This window comes from Trachypithecus francoisi, unplaced genomic scaffold (assembly GCF_009764315.1).
Source record: "Trachypithecus francoisi isolate TF-2019V2 unplaced genomic scaffold, Tfra_2.0 Lachesis_group12, whole genome shotgun sequence".
In the NCBI taxonomy this organism is placed as follows: domain Eukaryota; kingdom Metazoa; phylum Chordata; class Mammalia; order Primates; family Cercopithecidae; genus Trachypithecus; species Trachypithecus francoisi.
In genome coordinates this window covers 21,078,916-21,102,354 of record NW_022681457.1, presented here as the reverse complement: position 1 = coordinate 21,102,354, position 23,439 = coordinate 21,078,916, and the positions used below count along the sequence as shown (strand labels likewise).

Sequence of the window (23,439 nt, the reverse complement as noted above, 5' to 3'; positions counted from 1 at the left end):
GTCAGTCACTGTTTGCTTTCTGCTCAGTAACAACAACAGTCCTAGTGATTAAGAGTGAGCTCTTGGGATGTGCTTACTGCACGTGGAACACTTAGTATTACCTCATTTAATTCTTGCAGCACTCTGACAGGTGCTGTTGCTCTCCACATATTGCAGATGAGGAATCTGGGGCCCAGAGAGGTTAAGTACCTTGCCCAAAGGCCCACACTTAGTAAACTGAGGAAGTGGGACTGGAAACCACTCGGGCTGGCTCCCTCAGCCATACAAAATGGGATGCCATGTGCAAGAATACCTCGCATATTGCTTGGCACGTGACAGATGCTTAGTATCATGAGATCAATTTGTATCTACATTGGGGGGCCTCGCATTATATTCTAATACCTGTTATAACTTCATCTCATCAATGGGAGAGCCAATGTCACTCTTATATCCACAGTTTAGCACAAGAGCAGGGATTGACAAATAAGTACATATATTTATATTCACTGAACCAGAATATCTGATGGTAGAGAGGCTCAGGGGTCCCTACAGTTGCAAAACAGTTTCACATCCCACATAATTTCTTCCATAGCTGCTTTGATTCTGCCCTGGGCTGTGTCCCGCTCTAATCTCTGCTCATCTCCCTGCTCCTCCCCCACTCTTCCTTCTATTTCACTTATCTGGGAAAATTCCAAAGAGTCGTCGATTTAAGTTTAACAGAGTAATGACTTTTAAATAAAAATACGGTAGAAATGGGTACTTATCGGAATGGAATGCTTTCAGACTCATGCATTTAAAGAAGATATAAATTTTAGGGCAGGCACTAAATTTTAACTGCAATCTTGGAGAAAGCCTTTCCACTAATTCATGGAGAAAAATTAACAAAGTGAAAATTGCTTATCAGTGTTCTTTTGAAGTCATGATATGCAGTCTAATTCTATAGATCATCAGGACGCTCCCAGGGAGATGGATTTATATTGATTGAGAGTTCCCTGGCCAAGGAAAACAGAAACTCTTTGCAGAGAAGACCCCCCTACCCATTAGAGACAGATCAGTCTAGGGGAGCTAGACTTTGTCACCTTAGGATCAGATGTCACCATTCATGCCTGGGCTCTCTGGCCAGGGTGACGTCAAACGGAGCACTCAATCCTTTTCATGCTTACTAAGAATTTGGCCCCTGGAAAAAGATCCAGCAAATGTAAGCAAGGGAGGTGGAGTGGGGAGCTGAGCTTCTGGCTAGACAAAGCACAAGGGGCAGGAAGGGAAGAGAGGAAAGAAGTGAAGGGGTGAAGGAGCCAGCACTCAGGGTCTTCTTCCAGGCTGCAGCTGCTGTGTGGTAGCTTTGCCTTTGTGCTCAGTGGACTCACCCCCATGTGACAAGAAGACGTTCCACAGATGACAGCCAGCCGTGACGTCACTGGCTGCCCCTCACAGACAAGGCCGTGCCCTTTCACATCTGCCCCAATCACTCCTGTGAGAAATGAAAACAAAAACAAATCCTCTTTAACACATAAAAAAGAGGGAGAGATAGCTAAAAACAAGCATTAACAAATCTTCTTTTTAATAGTCAAACAACATGGAGGAAGAGTCCTGTGTGTAGGGCAGTCTCAAGCAGAAACCCAAAGGGCATACTTGCCTGCATGGGAAAACTCAGAAGCCTGCTTTGATTTTGCTTTGTTCTGGTCAATGTATGGCACCCAACATTATAATAATGACAGTAATTGTAATTGTCATACCAAAAGCAGCAGCTATCAGTTATTTTGTGCTCACTAAATACCAGGCACTATGCTACATATTTGCATACATGGTCTCATTTTAACCCCATCATAGATATTAATAATGCTAGACATCAGAGGAGAAACTAAAGTCTGTGGAGGTTAACTGACTTGCCCAAGGCCACACTGCTAGGAAGGAGCACAGCCAAATGGAATCTGGTTTAACACATCACATCTCAATCCCAAAGAAGTCAAAGCAAAGGAACTGTCTGATGACTGAATCTTTTTGGCATCCCTAAGTCACCATTCTTATTACTACTTATCGTAGAACTCCAAGTGTGAAGGAGATGACTGAGAGCGAGTTCCTAGTAACAGAATGCCAAATAGCAGAGGGTTTCCCATAAATGGTAGAAATTCAGGCTTCTTCCCCATAGGGCTCGTATTCCTTGATACTTGCAGGGCAACTGACGTTACAAATGTGACAAGAAAGCTAGGAAGACTGTTTAGGGTCTGGAATTGTATTCACTTGCTCAAATATCCAACAAGTCCCTTCTATGCACAAAACGATATATACTAAGTGTGATGTGGAAGCCACAAACATGCAGACGTGCAGAACTACAACACAAAGCTGGGGGTAGAAAGTGCTCAGGCAGGACGCAGAGACTGGGACACAGGAGAGAACAGCTCCTGCTGACCTCATCAGCTCCCACGCAATGCCACGTTTATTCTCAATCTCTAATCCTCGATGCTCTTTCCCACCTCAAGACCTTCACATTTGCTCTTCCCTCTGCCTGGAATGCCATTCCCCCAACCTCTCCGTCAGGCCAGTTCCTATTGACAGGGCTTCCCTGATCCTCTAGGACAGATGATTCTCCCTGTTAAATAGTGTCATGCACTGGACTTCCCTAGCACAAAATACACTGGTAATTTTGAAACATCACACATGCCATCTGCCTTCCTTCTATAATAGAAGTTGCTAGGGGCTGGTACTCTTACTCAAATGCTTAGCCCAGGACCTACCACAGTAGCTAGCTCAGTGCAGGAAGTAGGAGTACAAATGCTTGGGGATGCAAGGATGAGGAAGACAAGTCCCTGCTCACAGTCTGGTGGGAAGGAGAGGGAAGCGTAAATGGAGCATTTCAGTGCAGGGAAATCAGTGTATCCCAGGAGGGGCCACAAGGGCAGCTAACCCACCTATAGGGGCCCAAGGAAGTTCAGTCTATACTCAATTCTGCAGAAGTTAGCCAGGTAAATAGCAGGGTAGGAATGTCTCATCAGGCCACAAATCCCCAGATACTGAAGGCACTGGCTGCTCAGCAGCAGCCCTTGCTAGAAAGCAATGTGAGAAAAAGGCCAGAGACAGGGCTCTTACAGCTTTCGAGGGTTTTCCACTGCTTTTTCCAAATTCTACCTTCTGGGGCACAGCAACCTGTGAACCTCTGCTATTGTTCAGAGGTCTAGCAGCAGGGGGAAGTAAGACTCTTACAAACTTTTTGTGTTAGTTATCACACAGTAGTTAGATATCCACAACCAGGCAATAAAGGTCTGAGACTTTTGCCTACAAGAATCCTTGGCCTATGTGTTTTCAGATCAAGTCCCCTGCTCTGCTCAGTACTGTGGGGCTGCCCCTGCAGGCAGCAGTTCCCAGACTCAAGTCAGCCAAGTTTGGCCCTGCTGGGAGATCTGGGCCTGGAGGAAAGGGGAAGCAAGAGCCTATTTACTTCTCTACTGTGCCAGGCAGCAGCTGTTTCCCCTCCACCACTCGGGCTCCGCTGACAGGGCCGCTATGGCTCCAGCATCTGCTGGTGTCCCCTGCCTTTAGACTATGAGAACACCACCTCCCTCCTTAGTCCCTCCAGCCTGGGGATGGTAGCCGTTTCCATTTCACTGATCTCTGAATTGCTTCATAGGGAATGTAGCTCTTCTCAGCTCCTCCATCATCAGGATCACCATTTTTGGGTATTACATTGCCTGTTTTTTAAACACTTAGAGTGGTTTATGTTTTGCTGGACGGATCCTGAGTGATACGATTCCCCATTCAGGGCACAAAGGCTTTTGTACTGGAAGAACCCAAGATATGAACTCATTTTAAGTGAGCTCTTTTTACATGCTCTTTCTATACATGTCTCATTTTATTCTTACAACAACCTAATGTGATTGGTATTAGTATTATCCTCATTTTATGGGTAAGAAAACCGAAGCTTAGAAATGAGTAGTAACTTCATCAGGGTCACGCAGCTCACAAGGAATAGGGCTGTGATTCACATTCAGGTAATCTGATTCCAAAGTGCTGGTTCTTCGCCACCAAGACTCACAGGTTTTTCTCTAAGATAAAAATCCAACAGCCGGGCAGTCAATGTTTACTTATCTGTACATCTCAAAATACTGGAATCGTAAATACATTGATTCTGAGATCCTTGACAAAAAAGGAGTTGGCCACAGTTGGTCCACAGTATCATAAATAGGTTCAAGGAATTCCTGAGAATCACCCACATTTACCGGTTGCACACACATAAAGTACAGGTAAAGTTAATGTTACAGGGTCATTCAATACTAGAAGGGAATTAAAATGAAGGGACCAGAAATTTGTAGGAAATATTCATTTGTTTCTTCTTGGGTTGGCAGATTCATTGTTGCTATATCTAGACTTAGAACCTGAGAACTAGTGTGCTATTATGAGAAAAGGGTGAAATTTGGAGACAGAAGGATCTGCTATAAAATGAGGAAAATAACAACATCAAATGGTTGTTGTGATATTGCAGAAATACTTAAAAAGAGATGTTTAATGGTAGCTCTGTCACCATCATCACTACTGCCATCACTCTCTCCACCACCACCAGCATCACCATCATTAACAAACTCATCTGAACCCCCTCTCAAGAGACAATTAGATTCTTTCTTCCTTTCTAGTAAACATATCAACATCAAAGATAGGCTGGGATGCAGCTGGAAACCATCATTCTTAGCAAACTATCACAAGAACAGAAAACCAAACACCGCATGTTCTCACTCATAGGTGGGAACTGAACAATGAGATCACTTGGACTCGGGAAGGGGAACATCACACACTGGGGCCTATCATGGGGAGGGGGGAGGGGGGAGGGATTGCATCGGGAGTTATACATGATATAAATGATGAATTGATGGGTGCTGACGAGTTGATGGGTGCAGCACACCAACATGGCACAAGTATACATATGTAACAAACCTGCACGTTATGCACATGTACCCTAGAACTTAAAGTATAATAAAACAAAACAAAACAAACAAACAAACAAAAAAAAAAAAAACAAAGATAGGCTGGGTACTGTGCTGAGCTCTTTGAATGTTCTCTCATTTAATCTTTGCAACATCCATAAAAGGTAAACATTCTTTCTTCCTCTTAATAGATGCAGAAGCAGAAGAACAGAGTGTTCAGGTAACTTGCCCAAGGCCACACGGATTTAAGAAGCAGTGCCAGGATTTGACCATGTTCTGACTGACTCCAAAGCTTATATTCTTTCTATACTCCTCACTTTACGATGTTATAATTGTCTTATATAATGAAAACATACTTGGAAGTGCTAGTTCACCATGAAACACAGTGACAGCCATGGGCTAAGAGTTAGAAAAACAGAGTTTCAGCCCCAATTCTGTCACAAATAGCCTAAAAGTCTGAACTGGTTCTCTCACCTCCACAATGAGAGAAATGAATTACAAATGGAGGTCCTTCCTCAGCCATTCTCAGTATATACACAGAGCTTATCCTAAAATACGAGCTGAGGTGTCTCCTTACCTAAAATTATATATGTTGGGCGGGACTAGCCTGATTTCCCAAGAGAGGTTCTCTATGCTCTGCCTAATGTCCACCCCCATTCAGCAGCCATGCATAGCTGATGTTCACTGCAAGACCACTTGAGTCAGAGAGCTGACATATCTTATTTTTCTTTTGGCCACACAGTGTTTTGGTGGGCTGTCCCCGAGAAAAGAGGTTCAGAGACAAACAGGGAAAAGCAAGAAAAGGTGGGAGGAGCTTTCTTCTTTCTGGAGAAACATATTTTGCGATCCATAGAGGAATCACAGGCTGCACATGTACATCAGGAAACAATTCACAAGATGTGATTTTGACACAAGTGCAGCCCTCAATACCGATGGGGCCCTTCATATGACCATACCAGTGTCAGTTTATTCTGCAATCCTCAAATTGTTTAAGGAGCAAAAGTAGCAGCTGAAGAAAACAGGCATTAAAAAATGGTGACATCATCAATTGTGTTTTCCCTGAAACTTGCACAATGCCCAACTGATGGCAGTTGCTCAATAAATGTTTGTTGAATTAAAAAACAAATAGCAGAAAAACAGGCTAACTCAACGAACTAAATGCCTCCCACCCCTCAGTGTAACACACATAGTTCATATCAAGCAATGTTTAAAAAGAATGGTAAAAAAGGAACATTTAAAACTTCATGAACAGCTCTCTTATTTACTTTAATATGCTGTCTCCCTTCGTCTCTCCCATTCATCCAACCAACAATACTTCCACCCAAGCATTGAGTACCTACTATATTTATGTAAAATAAAAAAGAGACTTTGCAAATATTATGATTAAGAGTACGTTTTCCTATAATTTATCACGCTGTGGCAGTTTTGAAAGCTTACAGGGTTATATAGAAGAAAAACATCCTAAGTTCTTCCATTTGTGTTATAATTATCTCCCACTTTATAGCCATATAAAGTACTTTATAGCTTGCAAAATATCCTCAAATACTGTAACCTTCAATTTAGTCCTTAGAAAATCCTGTGATATGTGTATTTCATTTCCAGTTCACAATTGAAGAAACTGAATTTCAGAAAGGTGAAGTAATTTAGTTGAGTTTATTTAGTGACTTAGAGGTAGAAGTTGGACTCAACTAGGATTTTCAGTCTCTGAATCTGATATGTTGGCATCTTGAAAAAGACTCTCTTGAAATAACAACCTCAGGCACCTTCTCTGAAGTATCAAAAAGGATAAGAAGGGTTTTGAACACACTTAAGACTATATCAGTTTGAGACTCTTGATTCAACTATTTGGATTAATGAACTGACTGATGAATCCCATCCAGTGAGTTTCTTGCCAAAGCTGGCTGGGAGGTTTCTGGAGTTCCTGGAGAGGAAGGTCTCCAGAGAAGGCTCCCTAGTGACCACCAGCTTTATGTATGCAAATTGACAACTGTATGCTCCTGGAAGGATAACAATCATATCAAAGACATGTTCTCTGCAGAAGACCTAACACCAGACTACATACAAGCAGACACTGAAGTCCATTGTTTTGACTTTCATTTATGTTATACAGAACACAATATATTGGGTTAGTATTATGGCACAGTGTTTAAAAATAAGGACTCATTCATCATGTGATTTCTTATCTTCTTTATGTTTCTTATCTTCTTTATGCCTCGATTTCCACATCTCTACAATATGAATAGTATCCTCCTCACAGATTATAAAAATTATATATATGTTAATAGAGGTGTAAAGTACCTATAACAGTGCTAATAAGAGCATTCTGTGGTGGAAATGTTCTATATTTGTACTGTCCCATACAGTAGATACCAGACACATGTGGCAACTGAGCCCTGAAAATGTGGCTAGTACAACTGAGGACTGATTTTTTTATTCTATTTTAATTAATTCACATTCAAGTAGCAACATATAGCTAGTGGATATTATATTGAACGGTACAGGTTAAAACATGCCTAGTACTATATGAATCTTTGCTGTTTTTATTATTTTTATTATTGTTATTGCTGTTTTTGTTGTTTATCTACTTCTTCAGAGTTAGGCTTGAATCCCTCTTTCATTCCCTTGGGCAAAAATGCCTTGATCCCTTAGAACTTCAATTTCCATATCTGAAGAATCTGGATAGCAATACTTACCCACAAAGTTGCGGTGAGAATTAGGTGGAACACACCGGTACTCAATAAATGGGAGCTACTCCATCCAGGACCTACAGAAGTGCCTGGCACAAGCAGGGCTCCATACGGCTGGGATCTTTTCTCCTTATTCCTGAATGTGATTTGGTGGTCCTTGACACTAAGCATTTGTTTACTGTGCTCCCTCTGCCTAGGATATCCTTTCCACCAATACACCTCATCCCATAACAATCCTAGGGAACATGGATTCCATTTTGAAGACTCAGTTGCAGCATCAGAAGTCTTTCCTGATCACATCTCTCCACATCCCCAAAACACCCCAGCCCAGCAGAACTGACCAAGCCTCCTTCCTTTGTAGCCCATCTCCTGACCCTCTACAGATTCTACCACTGTAACTGTAGTTTATGTGTTTGCACAGACAACACAAACAAATCCCTCTACTACACTATAAGCAAACGGAGGCCAGGGCAAGTCTTCACACTGCAGTGGCTTACTATTTTTTGGTGTTGTCGTTGATGAATGAATGAATCGTCGTTGATGAATGAATGAATCGTCGTTGAATGAATGAATGAATGAATAAATGAATGTGTGTGGCAGAAGTCACATACTAGTAAAGCACAAGACATTTTCTAGGTAACAATAGCACATTTAATCACTGACAAACGCTCCGTGTCTTAAATATGAATAAAGGTGAAAAATATTGATGGGTTTTGAGTGGCCACTCATGGGTAATAATGTAATTACTGGAGCCTCACAACATACCTTGTCAAAAATCATTGGTAAAGACTAAAGGTCCTAAGATCCTCGATTACTGGGAGATTGCTTTGTGCTGGACACTTTGCAAATATTATCATATTTGATTCCCACAATGATATTGCAAGGTAGTTATCATCACATTGATTTACAAATAGAGAAGAGGAGAGTAAAGTTTTTCAAGCAACTTCTACAAGGTCCCACACTGCTAAATTGCAGGGGATCTGGGGGTGGGACTATATCACACCCAGATCTACCTGACTCTAACTCTATCTTATCCTACATTATCTCGTGGAATTCACAGAAGCTAGTTCCTTTCTTTTCAACTGCTTATAAGAACTCTAAGTATTCCCAGACAATAGCATAGCTGAACTCAGATCTCTTTCAGGACTTACTGTCAAAATGCCACTAAAGCAAACCCAAAGGGTTAACCTCAAGCCTAACAAATGAAGGGGAGTAAAATAGTCTAAAAGGTGGCCAGGCGTGGTGGCTCATGCCTGTAATCTCAGCACTTTGGGAGGCCTAGGCGGGTCAGGAGTTCATGACCAGCCTGGCTAATACGGTGAAACCCCATCTCTACTATAAATACAAAAATTATCCAGGCATGGTGGCATGCGCCTGTAGTCCCAGCTACTTGGGGGCTGAGGCAGGAGAATCGTTTGACCTCAGGAGGTGGAGGATGCCGTGAACCGAGATTGCGCCACTGCACTCTAGCATGGGCCACAGAGCGAGACTCCATCTCGAAAAAAAAAAAAAAGTCAAAAAGGTAATCCCAATGTTTCATAAAGTATTACTTTGATCTTAAAAGAAATGTGGTATAGAACTTACTCCAACTAAATCCTAAAGTAGGTTTACGTTAAAAAACTAATCCCACGATTTAAGCCAACAGAGAAATTTTACACACCTTGACACTGCCACTGCCCCCGCCCCTGCAATCCTCCCACCCTCTGCAGAGCAAGAAAGATAATAGGAAAAGTCTTTGTCTACATGAGATGTAAACAGACATTTACTAGATATATGAACTAGTTAGGGCGTAATGGTTCAAAGAAAGGGCCCTGGAACTAGGCTGCTTGGTTTCAAGTCTGGCAAGTAGGTCAAATCACTTAAGCTTCCTGTGTCTCAGTCTCCTGATCTATAAAATTGAAATGATGGTAGAATGTAGCTTATAGGGCTATCATGAAGATTAACTGAGTGGAACAATGTCTGGGACAGTTTACTCAATATATTTTCACCATTTTTGTTGTTACTGCCGACAACTTCCAATCTTTGGTGTTAATAGCAAGGCTTGGCCTAACAGTTCATTTGCTTTCAGCACGGTGTGTGCTTTGCCAGAGTTATTTGGGTTTACTTAGATTGACTGGAACATCTGTTTTCTGTCCTTGACTATACAACTGATGACAAAAATAATTGGGGTCCCAGGGGAATAAGAAAAATGAGGTACCAGGTAGTAGGCATAACCCAGGCTAGCATTTTAAACATTAAGAATAAACCAAAATCTGTTTGCTTCACAAAAAGCCACAATTACATGCAGCACCATGCATGCTGCAATTTAACTTGGAATGGCATTCATCATTTCTGTCTTCATGCCACACTCCTCCATGACTTAGAGCAATCAGAAACCAATTCAAGAGGCGGGTTGTATTGGGAGGAGTGGAGAGAACAAAGAACAGACCTTCCAATAACTGGGTCTCATTCCTCTGTTTCTCCTTTCTACCCAGAAAGATCAGATCTCAAAGGTAGGCTAATATGTATAGCTTGGAAATCTGAGACTTAGAGAAAACTAGAAAAATCTACAGTGAAGACAAAGCAAAAACTTGATTTCAGAAATTCCTTTCTTCCTAACCTCAATACAGCCTCTAGATTACTTGGATATTATCATCTATGACTTCAGACAAGACAACTTCTCATTCTCAGACATTAGGCATGGTAAAGTATCAGGTTGAAATCTAATCCAAACAGCCAACTTAACTCACAAAAATTACTTTGTAAAAATTAAAAACAGAAACAAAATTAAGAGAACTGGCCTAAGCACCACAAATGCATCTTATGGAATAAGTCCTTAAATAGACTGAATACCGTGACTTGAAAGCGCACAAATGGCTTCCTGAAAATTTATAAATTGATTAATTCAACAGCTATTTACTGATCCCCAATTATAAGCCAGGAACTATGCTGGGTGCTGGAAATCTAAAGATGAAAGTTGTTTCCTTGTATTTTACAAGATCCCAGTCTAGCAGTGATGAAAAGATACACAGGCAGACATTTATGAGACATTATGGGAGTGACCAGTGACTCAGATCTGAATAGTCTAATAGAAGGAAGGAGCCCCAGTCCCCGACCTCGTTTGGATGGTTGGAGGCAGGGGCTCCTAAAGCAGGTGAGGCAGAAGTGTATCAGCCATCAGGGAAGGAAGATGGGGAGGGAAAGGCTTTCAAGTACACCCTGAGACAAAAGAGACAAAGTCAAATACACAGTAGAGAGAAATAGCCAGATGGTACAAAATTGTTGAGCTACACAGTCTGAAGGAGACGGAACTTTGCATTCTGAAGAAACTGGTTGGTGTAAAGTTCTGGGTCTGGGTCTGAAGTCTGACAGATCTGTATTTGATTCTTTCTCACCACCAGCTTCCTGTGCAAACTTCTGTAAGGGAACACACCTCTTCCAACCCCACTTTTCTCACTTGTAAGGTGAAAATAATGGCATTTCCTTTACAGGGTCATTTTTCCTGGTATCTGCACTTGATGGGGTTCAGGACATGCTACCCCAAAACATGGCATGTTAGTATTTTTAATAGTTTAAGCTGAAGGTATCTGAGAAAATCATAGGGGCATAGAGGTCGCTTTTACCTTTCCCCCACCATTCTCCCCTAAAGCAGGTCATTAAACCTAGGAAGGATTTTCTGACTGTCTCCTGAAGCAGGTCATAAGACCCTTACATGAGAGGTGCCCTCCTTGTACTCAAAGGAAAGCACCATCCTTATGTCTGGAGATGAAGGATCACAGGGATGGATCTGCACTAACAGGCCTTGCTAAGTTCCCTAGTTTATTATCATTAAATCATGCCCTTCTTGCCCTATCATATTTTTCCATGTCTGTCTACCCTTCATCAAGCCTAACATAAAAACACTCACATTTAACTGTTCCTCTGGGTCTGCATTTCCATATGATAGCTCCCATGTCATATTACATATTACATAAATGTGTATGCTTCTCTCTTGTTAATCTATCTTTTGTTAAAAGGGCCCCAGCTATGACCCTAGGATAGACAGAAGAAAAGATAACTCTCCTCCTCTATACTTTATTTACAGTCCAGGACCCAAAGAACTCCCCCAGCTTATCCTGGGGCAAACTGGAATAGTTGTTCATCCTAGGTGTAAGGCAAGAGCCGTGTACTTGGGATATAGGCACTACTAAACAAATGTTAGTGTAAATTTCTCTTAGGAGAAAGCAGGACTAGGTTGCCTTCAGCAACCTTCTCTTGCCCCTAGACAAATGGTCTCATTCATAAAATTATTCAAAGGCTCCTTGAAGTTAGGGAAAGTAATCAGCACCCCAGATAATCCCTCAAAAACATAAAACGAACCAGTGAGATGCTTCAGGAAAACACCAGGAAAGAGATGGGAAATGACAGGACAGGTTATTTAGGATGTTTAAACTTTAAAAAAGCCTGAAATTTAAGGAAAACAAAAATATTAATTAGCAGGCTAGCTCTCTTCTCTCTCCAACCTCTGATGCCAAGCTCAGTACCACCTCCCGTGATAGGAGTTTCGGTTGCAACAGAAACTTCCAAAGGTTTTGTTGGGGTTAGTTGAACATTGACAGATTCTTCACAGCTTGGAATTAACTCTGAGAGCCAAAACCAGGCCAAGTTTCTATAAAGGCTAGGACTTTCCCTGGGGAGGGTTAGAGAGCTCTCCCACATCTAGACTGATTAATTTATCCTTGACCTAAGCTTCAGACAATAAGACCAAAAAGACAAATAGATCCTGAAGCTGGATGTTGATCCCTCCCCTGCCACTATTCCTAGGAGACTGGAGATGGGATTGTAAGGTGAACCCTACCGCCAGATAAGACTCAGGCCAGAGGGCTCAGAGAATTAAGTGATAGGCAGAGCAGCTGGGGAGAGAAAACAAGCAAAACCAAACCAAACCCTAAGCAGGATAAAAAGCCCAGGGTTGCGGCACAATGAATGACATGTGGCTGACATAGTTTCAAAGACAACAACAGCTTAGGCAAATAAATAGTGTAGAAGATAAGAGTAGAAATGAATTACAGAAAATCTCGTGAGGTATGCACTGACATTTTTCGAAACCTGCAGTTGGAATGACATCTCTGCTTCTACCGAGGACAAGATTTAGCTCTCCTCTCCACCTCTGCACCTGCTCTTGACACCTGCCCACCTTCTCTGGACAGCAGCCCCAGCCAGGCTTGGTTCTCCTTTCTCTGTGCCCATCCTAGGTGCCTTAGGGAATGGGTGCCTGTGAGGAAGGGCACTGGCTTTGAGGGAGACACTTCCAGATATCACCACTTACATGACCTCACGCAAATGACCTGAATTTTTTGGGCATCTGACATCCCATCTCTAAAAGGGAAATGATTTAAAAGTAAAAAAAGCCAGGTGTGGTGGCTCATGCCTGTAATCCCAGCACTTTGGGAGGCCAAGGCAGGTGGCTCAGCTGAGGTTGGGAGCTCGAGACCAGCCTGACCAACATGGAGAATCCCCATCTCTACTAAAAACACAAAAGTAGGCGGGCGTGGTGACACGCATGCCTATAATCCCAGTTACTCGGGAGGCTGAGACAGGAGAATTGCTTGAACCCGGGAGGCGGAGGTTGCAGTGAGCCAAGATCACGCCATTGCACTCCAGTCTGGGCAGTAAGAGTGAAACTCCATCTCAAAAAAAAAGGAAAGAACATACATATAATCTTGGCTTGAAAGAACAGTGCTGTCACATGTTCAGCCCTGATTAATAGTATCTCCCTCCTCTGTTTAGAAGGATTCAATTCAGTAAACATTTACAGAGCATGACTTTACATCAGGCACTGTGCTCAGTACTGCTGGAGAAATAATACTTGAAAAAAAGGTAATCCCTGTCCTCAAAGAGTTTATAATCTCCTGAGGAGCCAAGGACATGGCAGAGGCAGACTAATCATGGTTTCAAACGAGGACAAACCAGTCTTCTGGCAAGAAGAAGTAATTCCTGCTGTATGGGCCTAAGAAGGCTTCTTTACTGAAGCCCTCTTTCCTCTGATCTTATGATTAGAAGGATCTCCTCCACCCTGGCTGTGGCTGCTGACTCCCAGCTACAAAAACTGCTTAACTGTTAGCAGCAGCAGCAGCTAGTAGTTGTGTAGTATTTATCCAGGCCAGGTGCTGTTTTGAGTGCTTTAGGTAAATTAACTTCTTTAATTCTAACAACTGCTATGATGATACCCATTTGGACTCAGCATGTTCAGTAACTGACACATGATCACAAAGACAGTAGGTGACAGCATGGAATAAAAACTTAGGTAGTCTGGCTCCTGAAATCATACCTTTTTTCTAACTATTAAGCTGTTGAAATGGTGTTATCTGTATCCCTGTACATATTTTTGGTACACTCAAGTACATATTTCTGTTGGACATATTCTGTATATCCATATTATTTTTCATTCTCCTTCTGCTTTTTCTCCTATTAAATTCTGCATTTCAAAGGAAATAATTTTAAAATGATTTTTCAAGTAACATTCAATCCACCATTTTGAAATACCATTAGGCAAACCTGGAATACGTCCAAGTCAGTCCTGTTTTCTTGTGAGTTCTTTGGAATGGTAACTCCCCAAACTCTCGTCAGCATGGGCCACAGGCAGTAACTGGGCCAGACGAGATGGAGCAGCTGCCATCTTGCCAGGATTTCCAGCTCTGTACAGGCCTGGCAGCACCTGCTGTGCTGTCGGTGGAAACTGTGCCTTCAAGTTAGATGGTCCTTTTCATTGTCCATATCCTCCCTCCATTCAGCTGTCTGCCTGCCAATCTACAGCCAAAATTCTGGCAGGCTGGCAGGTGTTCTTCCCTTCTTCTCCCTTCCATCATCTTTCTATGGGGCTGTGTGGCCCAAGGCAGAGATGAAAGAGGCTCAGAATCCCTGGTTATATATACAAGAGAAACTCAATGTATTAACATTCCATGGAGAAAGTAATCACTGATTAACTAATTTCAGCTGAGTAAGTGGCAATTCTATCTAATACATTGTTTGAGGAAGGCTCACTGTTAAGGATATCAAAAACAAACAAACAAACAAAAAACCTACTTGCTACCACTATCACTAACATGGATTGTGCACTAAAAAAGAGGATTCTTAACATAATTTTTCCCCTCTTGATTACTTATGATTATGAGTATAGCAAAGTGGGAGTAGAATTTAACATTTATTATGAAGCACCTAATATAGGCAGGAAGTGTGTTGAGTTGCAAGTTGCTCCTTTGTGTGCTGAAGTATAAAGTGACACACCCTGACTTCATTTCTAACAAACTCCTTCTCTAATTGCCTGTTAATTACCACTCACCTCCTCTTCTCCATTCTTCACAGCCAGGTTATTTCATACTCATGTCTGCATTTCCAATGCCTAGAACAGGGCTGCCCAGAGCCTTTGATATTTTTAATAAACTTTATCAATGAAGTATAACCTACATTAGAAAGCTACAAATTTTAAGTACAGAATTTAGTGGATTCTTACAAAGTAAACACACCTATCCAGATCAAGAATAAACCTCTTGAGGTCCTTTTCCAAATACCATGCCTTACCAGAGATAACTACTGTCCAGATGTCTAGACCACAGGATTTGCTTAATTTTTAAACCATTCAGTGTATTTTCTTTGTGCCAGCTTCAGTCACCCATGTTTGTGAGATTCAACCACACTGCTGCATGTAGCAATACTTTGTTCATTTTTGTTGCTCTATGATCCTCCACTCTACGAATATACCAAACATTGATGAATTCCACTATTGATGGGAACTGGGGGTTTGTTTGCAGTTTTTGCCTATTGCAAATAATGGTTTTATGTGTATTATTATATATGTATTTTTTTCTGGTACACATTTCTGTTGGATATATGTCTAAGAATAGGACTGCTGAATCACAGCCTATCAAGATACTGCGAAACTCTTTCCCAAAGTGTGGTCCTATTTCCACAGCAATGCTTCAGCATTTCAGGTGTTTCATATCACCATCAATACTTGGCATTATCAAACTTTTTGATTTTAGCCAACCTGCGGGGTGTGTAGTGATATCACAGTATGGTTTTAATTTGGACTTTCCTAATGACTAGCAAGGCTGGAAAATTTTTCATATCTTATCGTCGATTTGTATATCCTCTTTTCTGCAAAGCCGCTGAAATATATATATATATGTACACATTTATACACACACATATATACACATATTTAACCATCGTTCTGCCCGCATAATTGTTCTTCTCTCTTTAATGTGTTGAAATTCTTTGTATACTCTGGATACACATCTTTTGTTACATGCATTGAAACTATTTCCTTCCACTTTGTGGCTTGCATTCTCACTCTTTTAAAGGCAGCTTTTGATGAAAAGAAGTTTCTTATTTCAACATAGTCTTATTTACCAATCCTTTTCTTTATGGTTGCACTTATATTAATGTCCTATTTAGGAAAATTGTCTGTCTCAAGATCATGAAGACCCTGTCTTTTAGGAACTTTATTTTTTTACATTTCATACTTAAGTCTTTAATCTGTTTGGAATGTATTTGTATGTATAGTATAAGGAGAGGGGCCAAAATGCAATATCTGTCATACTGATAACCAATCAGCAGGGCACTATTTCACTGAAAAATACATTGTTTCCTTACAGCTCTGGCAACGGCACCTTTGCCACAAATTAACTCCCCATACATGTGAGTTTGTTTCTGGGCTCTTTAATCTGTTTTCCTCTGGGTTACTTGTCTGTCCTTGCCTCAATACCATTCTTAATTACTTTATAATAAGTTCTGATATCGGCCATTAGGGAGTTTTCCCAACTTTGTTCTTTTCCAAGATTGTCTTATCCTTTCCATGCAAGTTTTAGGATGTCTACCAATTTCTATCCTCTCACACACAAATCTGCTAGAATTTTGAACTGGAGTACATTTAATCCATAGAACAACCGGGAAGAAACTGTGACATTTATAATACTGTTTTCCAATCAATGAACATCACATATCCCTCGATTTATTTATGACTTCTTTAGTTTTTCTCAATGTTTTATAGCTTTCTGCATAGTTGTCTTACACATCTTCATTCCTACTTAACACTTTTTTTATTTTATTGTAAATCATGCTATTTTAAAATTATTATTTTCTAAATGGTTGCTTCTGGATTACAGAAATAAAATTGAGTTTTGTATTAACTTTCTGCAATAGCAACCTTGCTAAATTACTTATTAATTTTAACATTTTATCTATTGATTCTTTTGATATTCTATATGTGTATAATTGTATCATCTATGACGTTAGCTTGATTTCTTTCTAATTCTTATATTTTTAATTTATTTTTCTTGACTTGTTGCACAGGGTAGGCCCTGTGGAATAAAAGTGGTAAGAATTGGAACATTTTTAATAATTCACCATTAAGTATGATATTTGCATTAGGTTTTTTCTTTGTTGCTATCCTTAATCAAAATAAGTTCTTTCTACTCCTAGTTTGCCATGATTTTTTAAAAAAAATCATGAATATGTGCTAAGTTGTATCAAAAGCACTTGTAAACAACTGTTAACATAATTTTTCTCTTGTATCCTTTTAATATGGAATTGCATTAATTGATTATTCAAAAGTTAAAATAACTCACTTGAGTTCTTTTATAAGTTTTGAAAAACTTTTGGCCAATATCTCTTCAAATATAGCTTCTATGTATGATTTATTATCTCTCTTCTCTCATTCTTGGACTCCAACTACACCTTTGTTAGACACCTTTACCATGCTCCATATATCTCATACTTGTTTGTGTATTTCATGTATTTTCCATCCTTTTGTATATTGGCTGTAGAATAAATAGTTTTTTCAGATCTATGTTTCAGTTCCCTAATTCTCTTTTCAATTATATTGTATGCTGTTGACTTGACTACATCTAGTCAGTTCTTAATCTCAATTATTAGTTTCAATTCTAGAATTCCCATTTATTTTTCTACTTCCCAGATCTCTGCTGAATTCTCCATCTTCTCCTATTAATTTCTTGACCATGTTAATCACAGGTATGTTAAGAGTTCATGTCAAATACCACCAGCATATGGATTTTTCTGTGGGTTTGTTTTTACTCTTGATTTTCGAAGTTGTTCATATTTTACATGCTTATTTTCTGTTGAATGCAGCCATTATATATGAAACCTTTTAGTTATAACTTGAGCTTTTGATTATGTTACCTACCTCAAGGAAGGATATAATCTTGCTTCTTGCAGTTAGTTCAAGTAGGGATAGATGATCTGAATTTAATCAGATGTTAATTTAATTCAAACCCAGGCTTCGGCCTTTGTAAAGCTTGTCCATTTTTAGTTTATACTTACTCTCAGGGTCCCAACTAACACCTAGAGGATTTACTAGTATTCTCCTTCTTCACTGATGTCCAAACTCAAATATTTATACTTCCAGCCTGCAGACTGCCCAAATTGGTGTTTAGCTTCTGGGTCTCTGAGTTGCAAGTTTCAACACAGCAAATGCTCAGAGTGTATTATAAAATGGTGGAAATGTTGAGTCCAAATCTGAGCAAATAGGCAAATGCTCAGTGTATAAAAGGGTGGAAATGTTGAACCCAGCTCTCTAGGCTTCTCTTTTGATCTTGGCCCCTTCATGTCCTTTAGTAGCTCTCTGGTGCTTTCATTTAGGTTTCTTTGTGAGTTGTATATGTGGATACATTTAATTTTCACCAACTTTTTATTTTGGGGAACAAGAGGACAGCCCACTGTTGCCAGAAAAAAGAATTCAATAAATGGTAAGTGAATAAATTAATGAATTAAGTACTTTCTATTTGTGATCACATTTATTCCAGCAATACCACTTCAGTAATAGGAAAATTTTGGCATATAGAAGTGGATATATTAGTAGAAGAAAAAGCATGAATCTTGCTCTTCGCACCTATATAAAAAAGTGAGGTTTAAAGTGGTGACTTGTAGAAGTGACATAACTGGTAAGGGCAGATTTGAGACTTACACTCAACCCTCCTGACACACAGATTCTGCTTATTTCTGTTGAACGGTGCCATGCCGTGATTGTCCAGTGCACTCTTGCTTCAGAGAGCTAAATAATGCCCATGCGTTAAAGGACCCCATCACTGTTCATCAGCCTATTTTTTAATTGTTTAATGTCTCCTCTTGTTCCATTGATACTGCCTTGGAATTGCGTCAGTTCTGGTCTTCAAGGTCTCTTACAACAGCCCCGTCCTCTGGTTCATTAACCTCACTGCCTCCAAAGTTTCTGTTTACAAGCTAGTACCTTAAGGATAAAAATTCTAAATTCTTTTAAATGATGTTCAAGGCCCTCAAAAACTTTGTCCCCACATATATCTCTCACACTTCCATTTCAGCATACTCTATACTATAGTGTACTTGTATTCTGCAGCCAAAGGGGTGCCCTCATGCTTCTGGATCTTGGTGCATACTACATCCCTCTGCTTCCCTCTTCTTCTCATCTTCCTCCCTGCCTGGCCATCTTGTCCATCTGATAAATTCCTATTTCTCCCTCCTATTCATCTTTAAGCGTCAAACCAATCATTTTTTGGGGGAAGGGGAGGGAATTTTACTAACCTGCTCAGGTAAAGTGAGGTTAGACTCCTGTAATAGCCCAGACATGCTTTTATCAGACACTTCCCACTTCATACGCGGATGACTTACTTGCCTGTTTCTCCAATTAGAATGGGAGTTCTTTGAGGACAGAGACTATAATTTGTTCATATTTATATCTTTAGTACCTAGCACAGTACCTGACATGAAAGGCAGATATGTTACCTGTTGATTGAAGCTAGGAGAAAATAGTATTTTTGCATAGTCAGTTATTAATTATTAAAATTACTGCATATTTTATCTACAATTCTAAGTCAGCAGTGCTGGATGACAGTCAGAAAATAATCCTTGTACTTTCCTACAGTGTGTGGACTCTAGGGCAAGTGTTTTCTCAGCTTTGGGAGGCCTTTTGTTTTGCTTATTTAACTTCAGGGTTTATGGCTCTATTTTAAATGAGTGGGTATACTAGCTATGTCCATCAAAGACAATAGATTTAAATGAATGCACAGTTTAGAGACTGGATGAATTACTCTGACTGCCGTGAAGTTAACAAGTTATTATTATCTTCTGCTAAATATGAGATGAAATCTATTTCAAATTAAAAAGGAAAAATATTTTTATACATTTAATTTAGTAATAGCTATGTAAATAGAAAGAGCTAGGGAAATATAAAGAACATCAAAAATTTTAAATAACTTTTGTCTAATGCACAGATTTATTTTAAAAAGTTATCAAACTCCCTATCTTCTTTTCAAGCCCCACTGCCAAAATCCTATTTCAGGAAACCTCTTTGCCTTTTCCCCCAACTAGTGTGTATAAAATTACATAAAGCCATGCTTAAAATGAATCTCTGGCTTGAGATCACCTTCAATGACTTCCCAATGCCTCCAGGGAGAAAGAGGAAGCACAAACTTCAAAACAGTACTCAGATGGGACAGACTCCCAATCTATCTCCACCTATTTGATCATTACATCCTCTTCTGCCAGGAATCCCTTAGAGATACCATAGGTTTCAGCCAAACTGAAATGCTTACCATTCCATAACCTCATTTCAGTGCCTCCACTTATGTTATTCTCTCCATCCAGAATACTCTACATTTCACTGTTTCCAGTGGAGAATACACCTATTATTCCAGATTCATTCAAAGGCTATCCCTTCCCATTTCCCTGAAGGACCACAGTAGCTAACCTCAGGGGGTTCTCACTGCCAGCTGTGTGACCTTCAGCAAGTTGCTGGAATCAATGTGAAGATTATACATGTAGATTCTCCAGCATATTTCTATCATGAAGGTCCCTCAATACATATTCGTATTTTTGTAATTTCTTTGCCTTACTGTTTCAACTGAAAGTGATTCCTCCCTTTTTAAAATTCCTGTAGAATTCAATCCATCTGTCTCTATTTCTTTGTATCACTGTATTTGCCACAGTAACTAGTCTAGTGCTTAGCATGTTAAGCAAACCCATTCATTCATGCATATATTCATTCATTTACTGAGCTAGAGCTACAGAAAGGAAGATGACCAGATTCCATTGCTGATAAGAAGTTCACAGTCTAAGTCAGGGAGATAGCTATGTAATCAAGTATATAGGTGTTTAAATGTTATTGTCTCCATGTTACATTTAATGATAGATATGCATAAGGGAAACAAATATTAGGCCACATGCATTTGGCTGAGCTATAATGAAACACCACAGTAAAGCAGACAGTATATAAATTCCTTTGAGCCACATTAACGGGCATATTTAATATATTTCACAAAATCCAATTGCGTGGGTTTTCTTTACAAATTTGAGCTGTGAGAGGCCTCAATCTAGAAGGCATATAAAGTTTTCATTCATATTATTGATACTGGTAGGAGACTCTGGTCTGAGGGTTTCATAGTGGTGAGTCACAAGGCTGATACACTTTTAACTCTTGACGCTAAATTCAGCCCAGGGACATGTAACAATACAGATCGACAGCCTAACACATTCTCTTTCAACAAAATAGAAGAGGCTTAGCTTTCCCTAGGGCTGGGGAGCATTTGGTTAAAAAATGCTCCATGTCTTCAGGTTTTAGAACATTAGAAGAAAATCATCTACAGCTGTTAATGCTGGCTTGGGTGAAGCTATATAATGGTAAGAGAGAGCAGGCTGGTGCCAGACAGACCAAGATTCTCTCTGTTCAACCATACTAGCACCCTGAGTCTAAGTGAGTCTCCTTGCTCTCTTTAAATGGGGGTGGTGAGAATGTGCACAGCCATAAAAATTGCTGTCCACATTAAGTGGCATCTACGTAAACAGGCAGTATCCAGCTCATGGGAGTGTAACGCATTGGAAAAACTCTTTATTGTTCTGCTTTTGAAACAAAACATTTAAAATGCAGTCTTTCAATTAGCCTGGATTCAACTTTGCTCTTTCTGGATTATGTACAGACAATTTTTAATGGTAACCAACGTGAGTTTAGTCTGCCCCTCTTGCTATCTTTTAAGGGACCACTGGTGCAGTTCATCAGGCTCATGAGTGGGCTGGATATAGCGCAGATATTTAGGCCCCAGTTAAAGCCACTGATGAGAACGAGTTGTGGTGGTGGTGGGGACCCAGTCATCTGCATTTTAACTAGCTCCATGAGTGCCTATACACACTCAAGTTTGAAAACTGCTACAAGAATGGAAATCAGATTATTAAAAGAACCCTGTAAGTCATTCTAAATTTAAACTGAAATATTCTTTTTATTTGTTTATCTATATTATGAATTTGATTTACGATGGATGATTGGAAGTAATCAAAATAACCTATCTTCTCATGTTGCCCCTTCATATATTTTCCATTCTCCATCTCCAGTAAACAGTAATTTCTAACTAAAATGGGAACAGAGGGAGGTCATGTGGGGTAATTTGTCATCACCACCGACAAAATGAAGATGGGAACACTTATAAGTATGGGCGCAGAAATCCTAAGGGGCTCTGGAAGAACATTCATTCACCAGCTCAGACTGCAGGGAATATGAGCAAACTTTTAACATTTTTTTGTTCGGATTTGAAGACTGGAGAAGAGATAATGGGGTGAAGAGAAAGGGGCAGAGACAAAATTCCTCACAAAAGACACTGGCAGAAAGAGGAGTGGGTATGAGACAGTGAAATCAGCACTGCCCACCCTCAGGCCTGGCGGATGAGAAACAGTGATTGTGAAATACTGAAGGTAGAGATGCAGGAATACACAGTTTCCTGTCTAACCATGACTCTACAGGGTAAGTGCAGTTGCAAAGATAAAGTGCTAGGCACTAGTAGGGAGCAAATAATTTCAGAATCCTCCCCAGAGCCTGACGAAATAAATATCTGCTTAATTTCACTTAAGTAAGCTTTTGCTCTAAGCTTAAAATGAGATGGTATCTTTTTTACTACTTTAATGGATGATCATCCATTAGTATTAAAAATTGTAACTACACTGCCAAGGCACATGCTTGATAACGAAGAATATTCCAGATATTTTTTACATCAAAATCAGTGCTGAGAAAGCTATTTGAATAGGTAGGTTTGCTTGAAATTAATTTTAGCATTCAGTCTCTTTGGCTGGGAGTTTAAGGCTTTTACATTCAAGCTTTCAACCGGGAGTAGCTAATACTTGTGGAGTGCTTACAATGTGTCAGAAGAAGGCATTTCTAAAATAACTCTGTGAGGCACTATTCCCATCCCCATTTGCAGAAGGGAAATCTGAGGCACAGAGCAGGTAAGCTCTTTACTAATAAGTGGCAAAACACGAGTTTGAACCCAGGCAGTCTGATTCCAGTCATGTTTAAAATGAGAGGTTCTGGGCACATAAGAAGACATCTTGCTCCATTTACTAGGTAGTACTTTTCCATTGTTTGACGCAAGGGTTGCACCAAAGCTGACGTGAAGACAGAGGCACACAAATAAGGGTTTGAGTCTTGGATCCAGTCTTTCCTGGTCCTGTAACCTTAGGAAAATCCCTTCACCTCCTCGAGGGTCAGTTTTCTCAACCATTCATGGGAGGTAAAAATACCTTCCCTATTCCAAGGGTAGTTTAAAAATGGCAAGTCACCACAAAAAGATTAAGATTAATCTTTGAGATTGAGATTGTCAGCATTAACAAATTTAGTAAACAAAATTAACATCAACATTAATATTGTTGATCTCTCCACCACATAACCCCAAGAGCTATGCATCCCATTCCTACCCTGATCTAATAAGCCTGGCCTTATACCCCATGATGGATGGAACCCAGACTCCTGTGATGCTTTAAATACACTTTATTAGAGTCACTTCTCTACCCCGGGTCTCAACTTTCTCATCCATAAAATAGATCTACAAACATCCAGAAGGTTATTAAGTAGAAGCTCTATCTTCTAC

At 40.0% G+C, this 23,439-nt stretch overlaps 1 protein-coding gene across 5 annotated transcripts in view; it reads right to left on the bottom strand.

Annotated features, from left to right (window-relative positions):
* Positions 1-23,439, bottom strand: part of FGGY (FGGY carbohydrate kinase domain containing) — a 442,861-nt gene that overhangs the window by 199,582 nt on the left and 219,840 nt on the right. For all 5 annotated transcript variants that reach the window (XM_033225064.1, XM_033225066.1, XM_033225061.1 and 2 more), the window contains one exon: positions 1,347-1,450. In XM_033225064.1, coding sequence (XP_033080955.1) covers positions 1,347-1,450 — 104 coding nt within the window. The remainder of the gene's footprint in view (positions 1-1,346; positions 1,451-23,439) is intronic.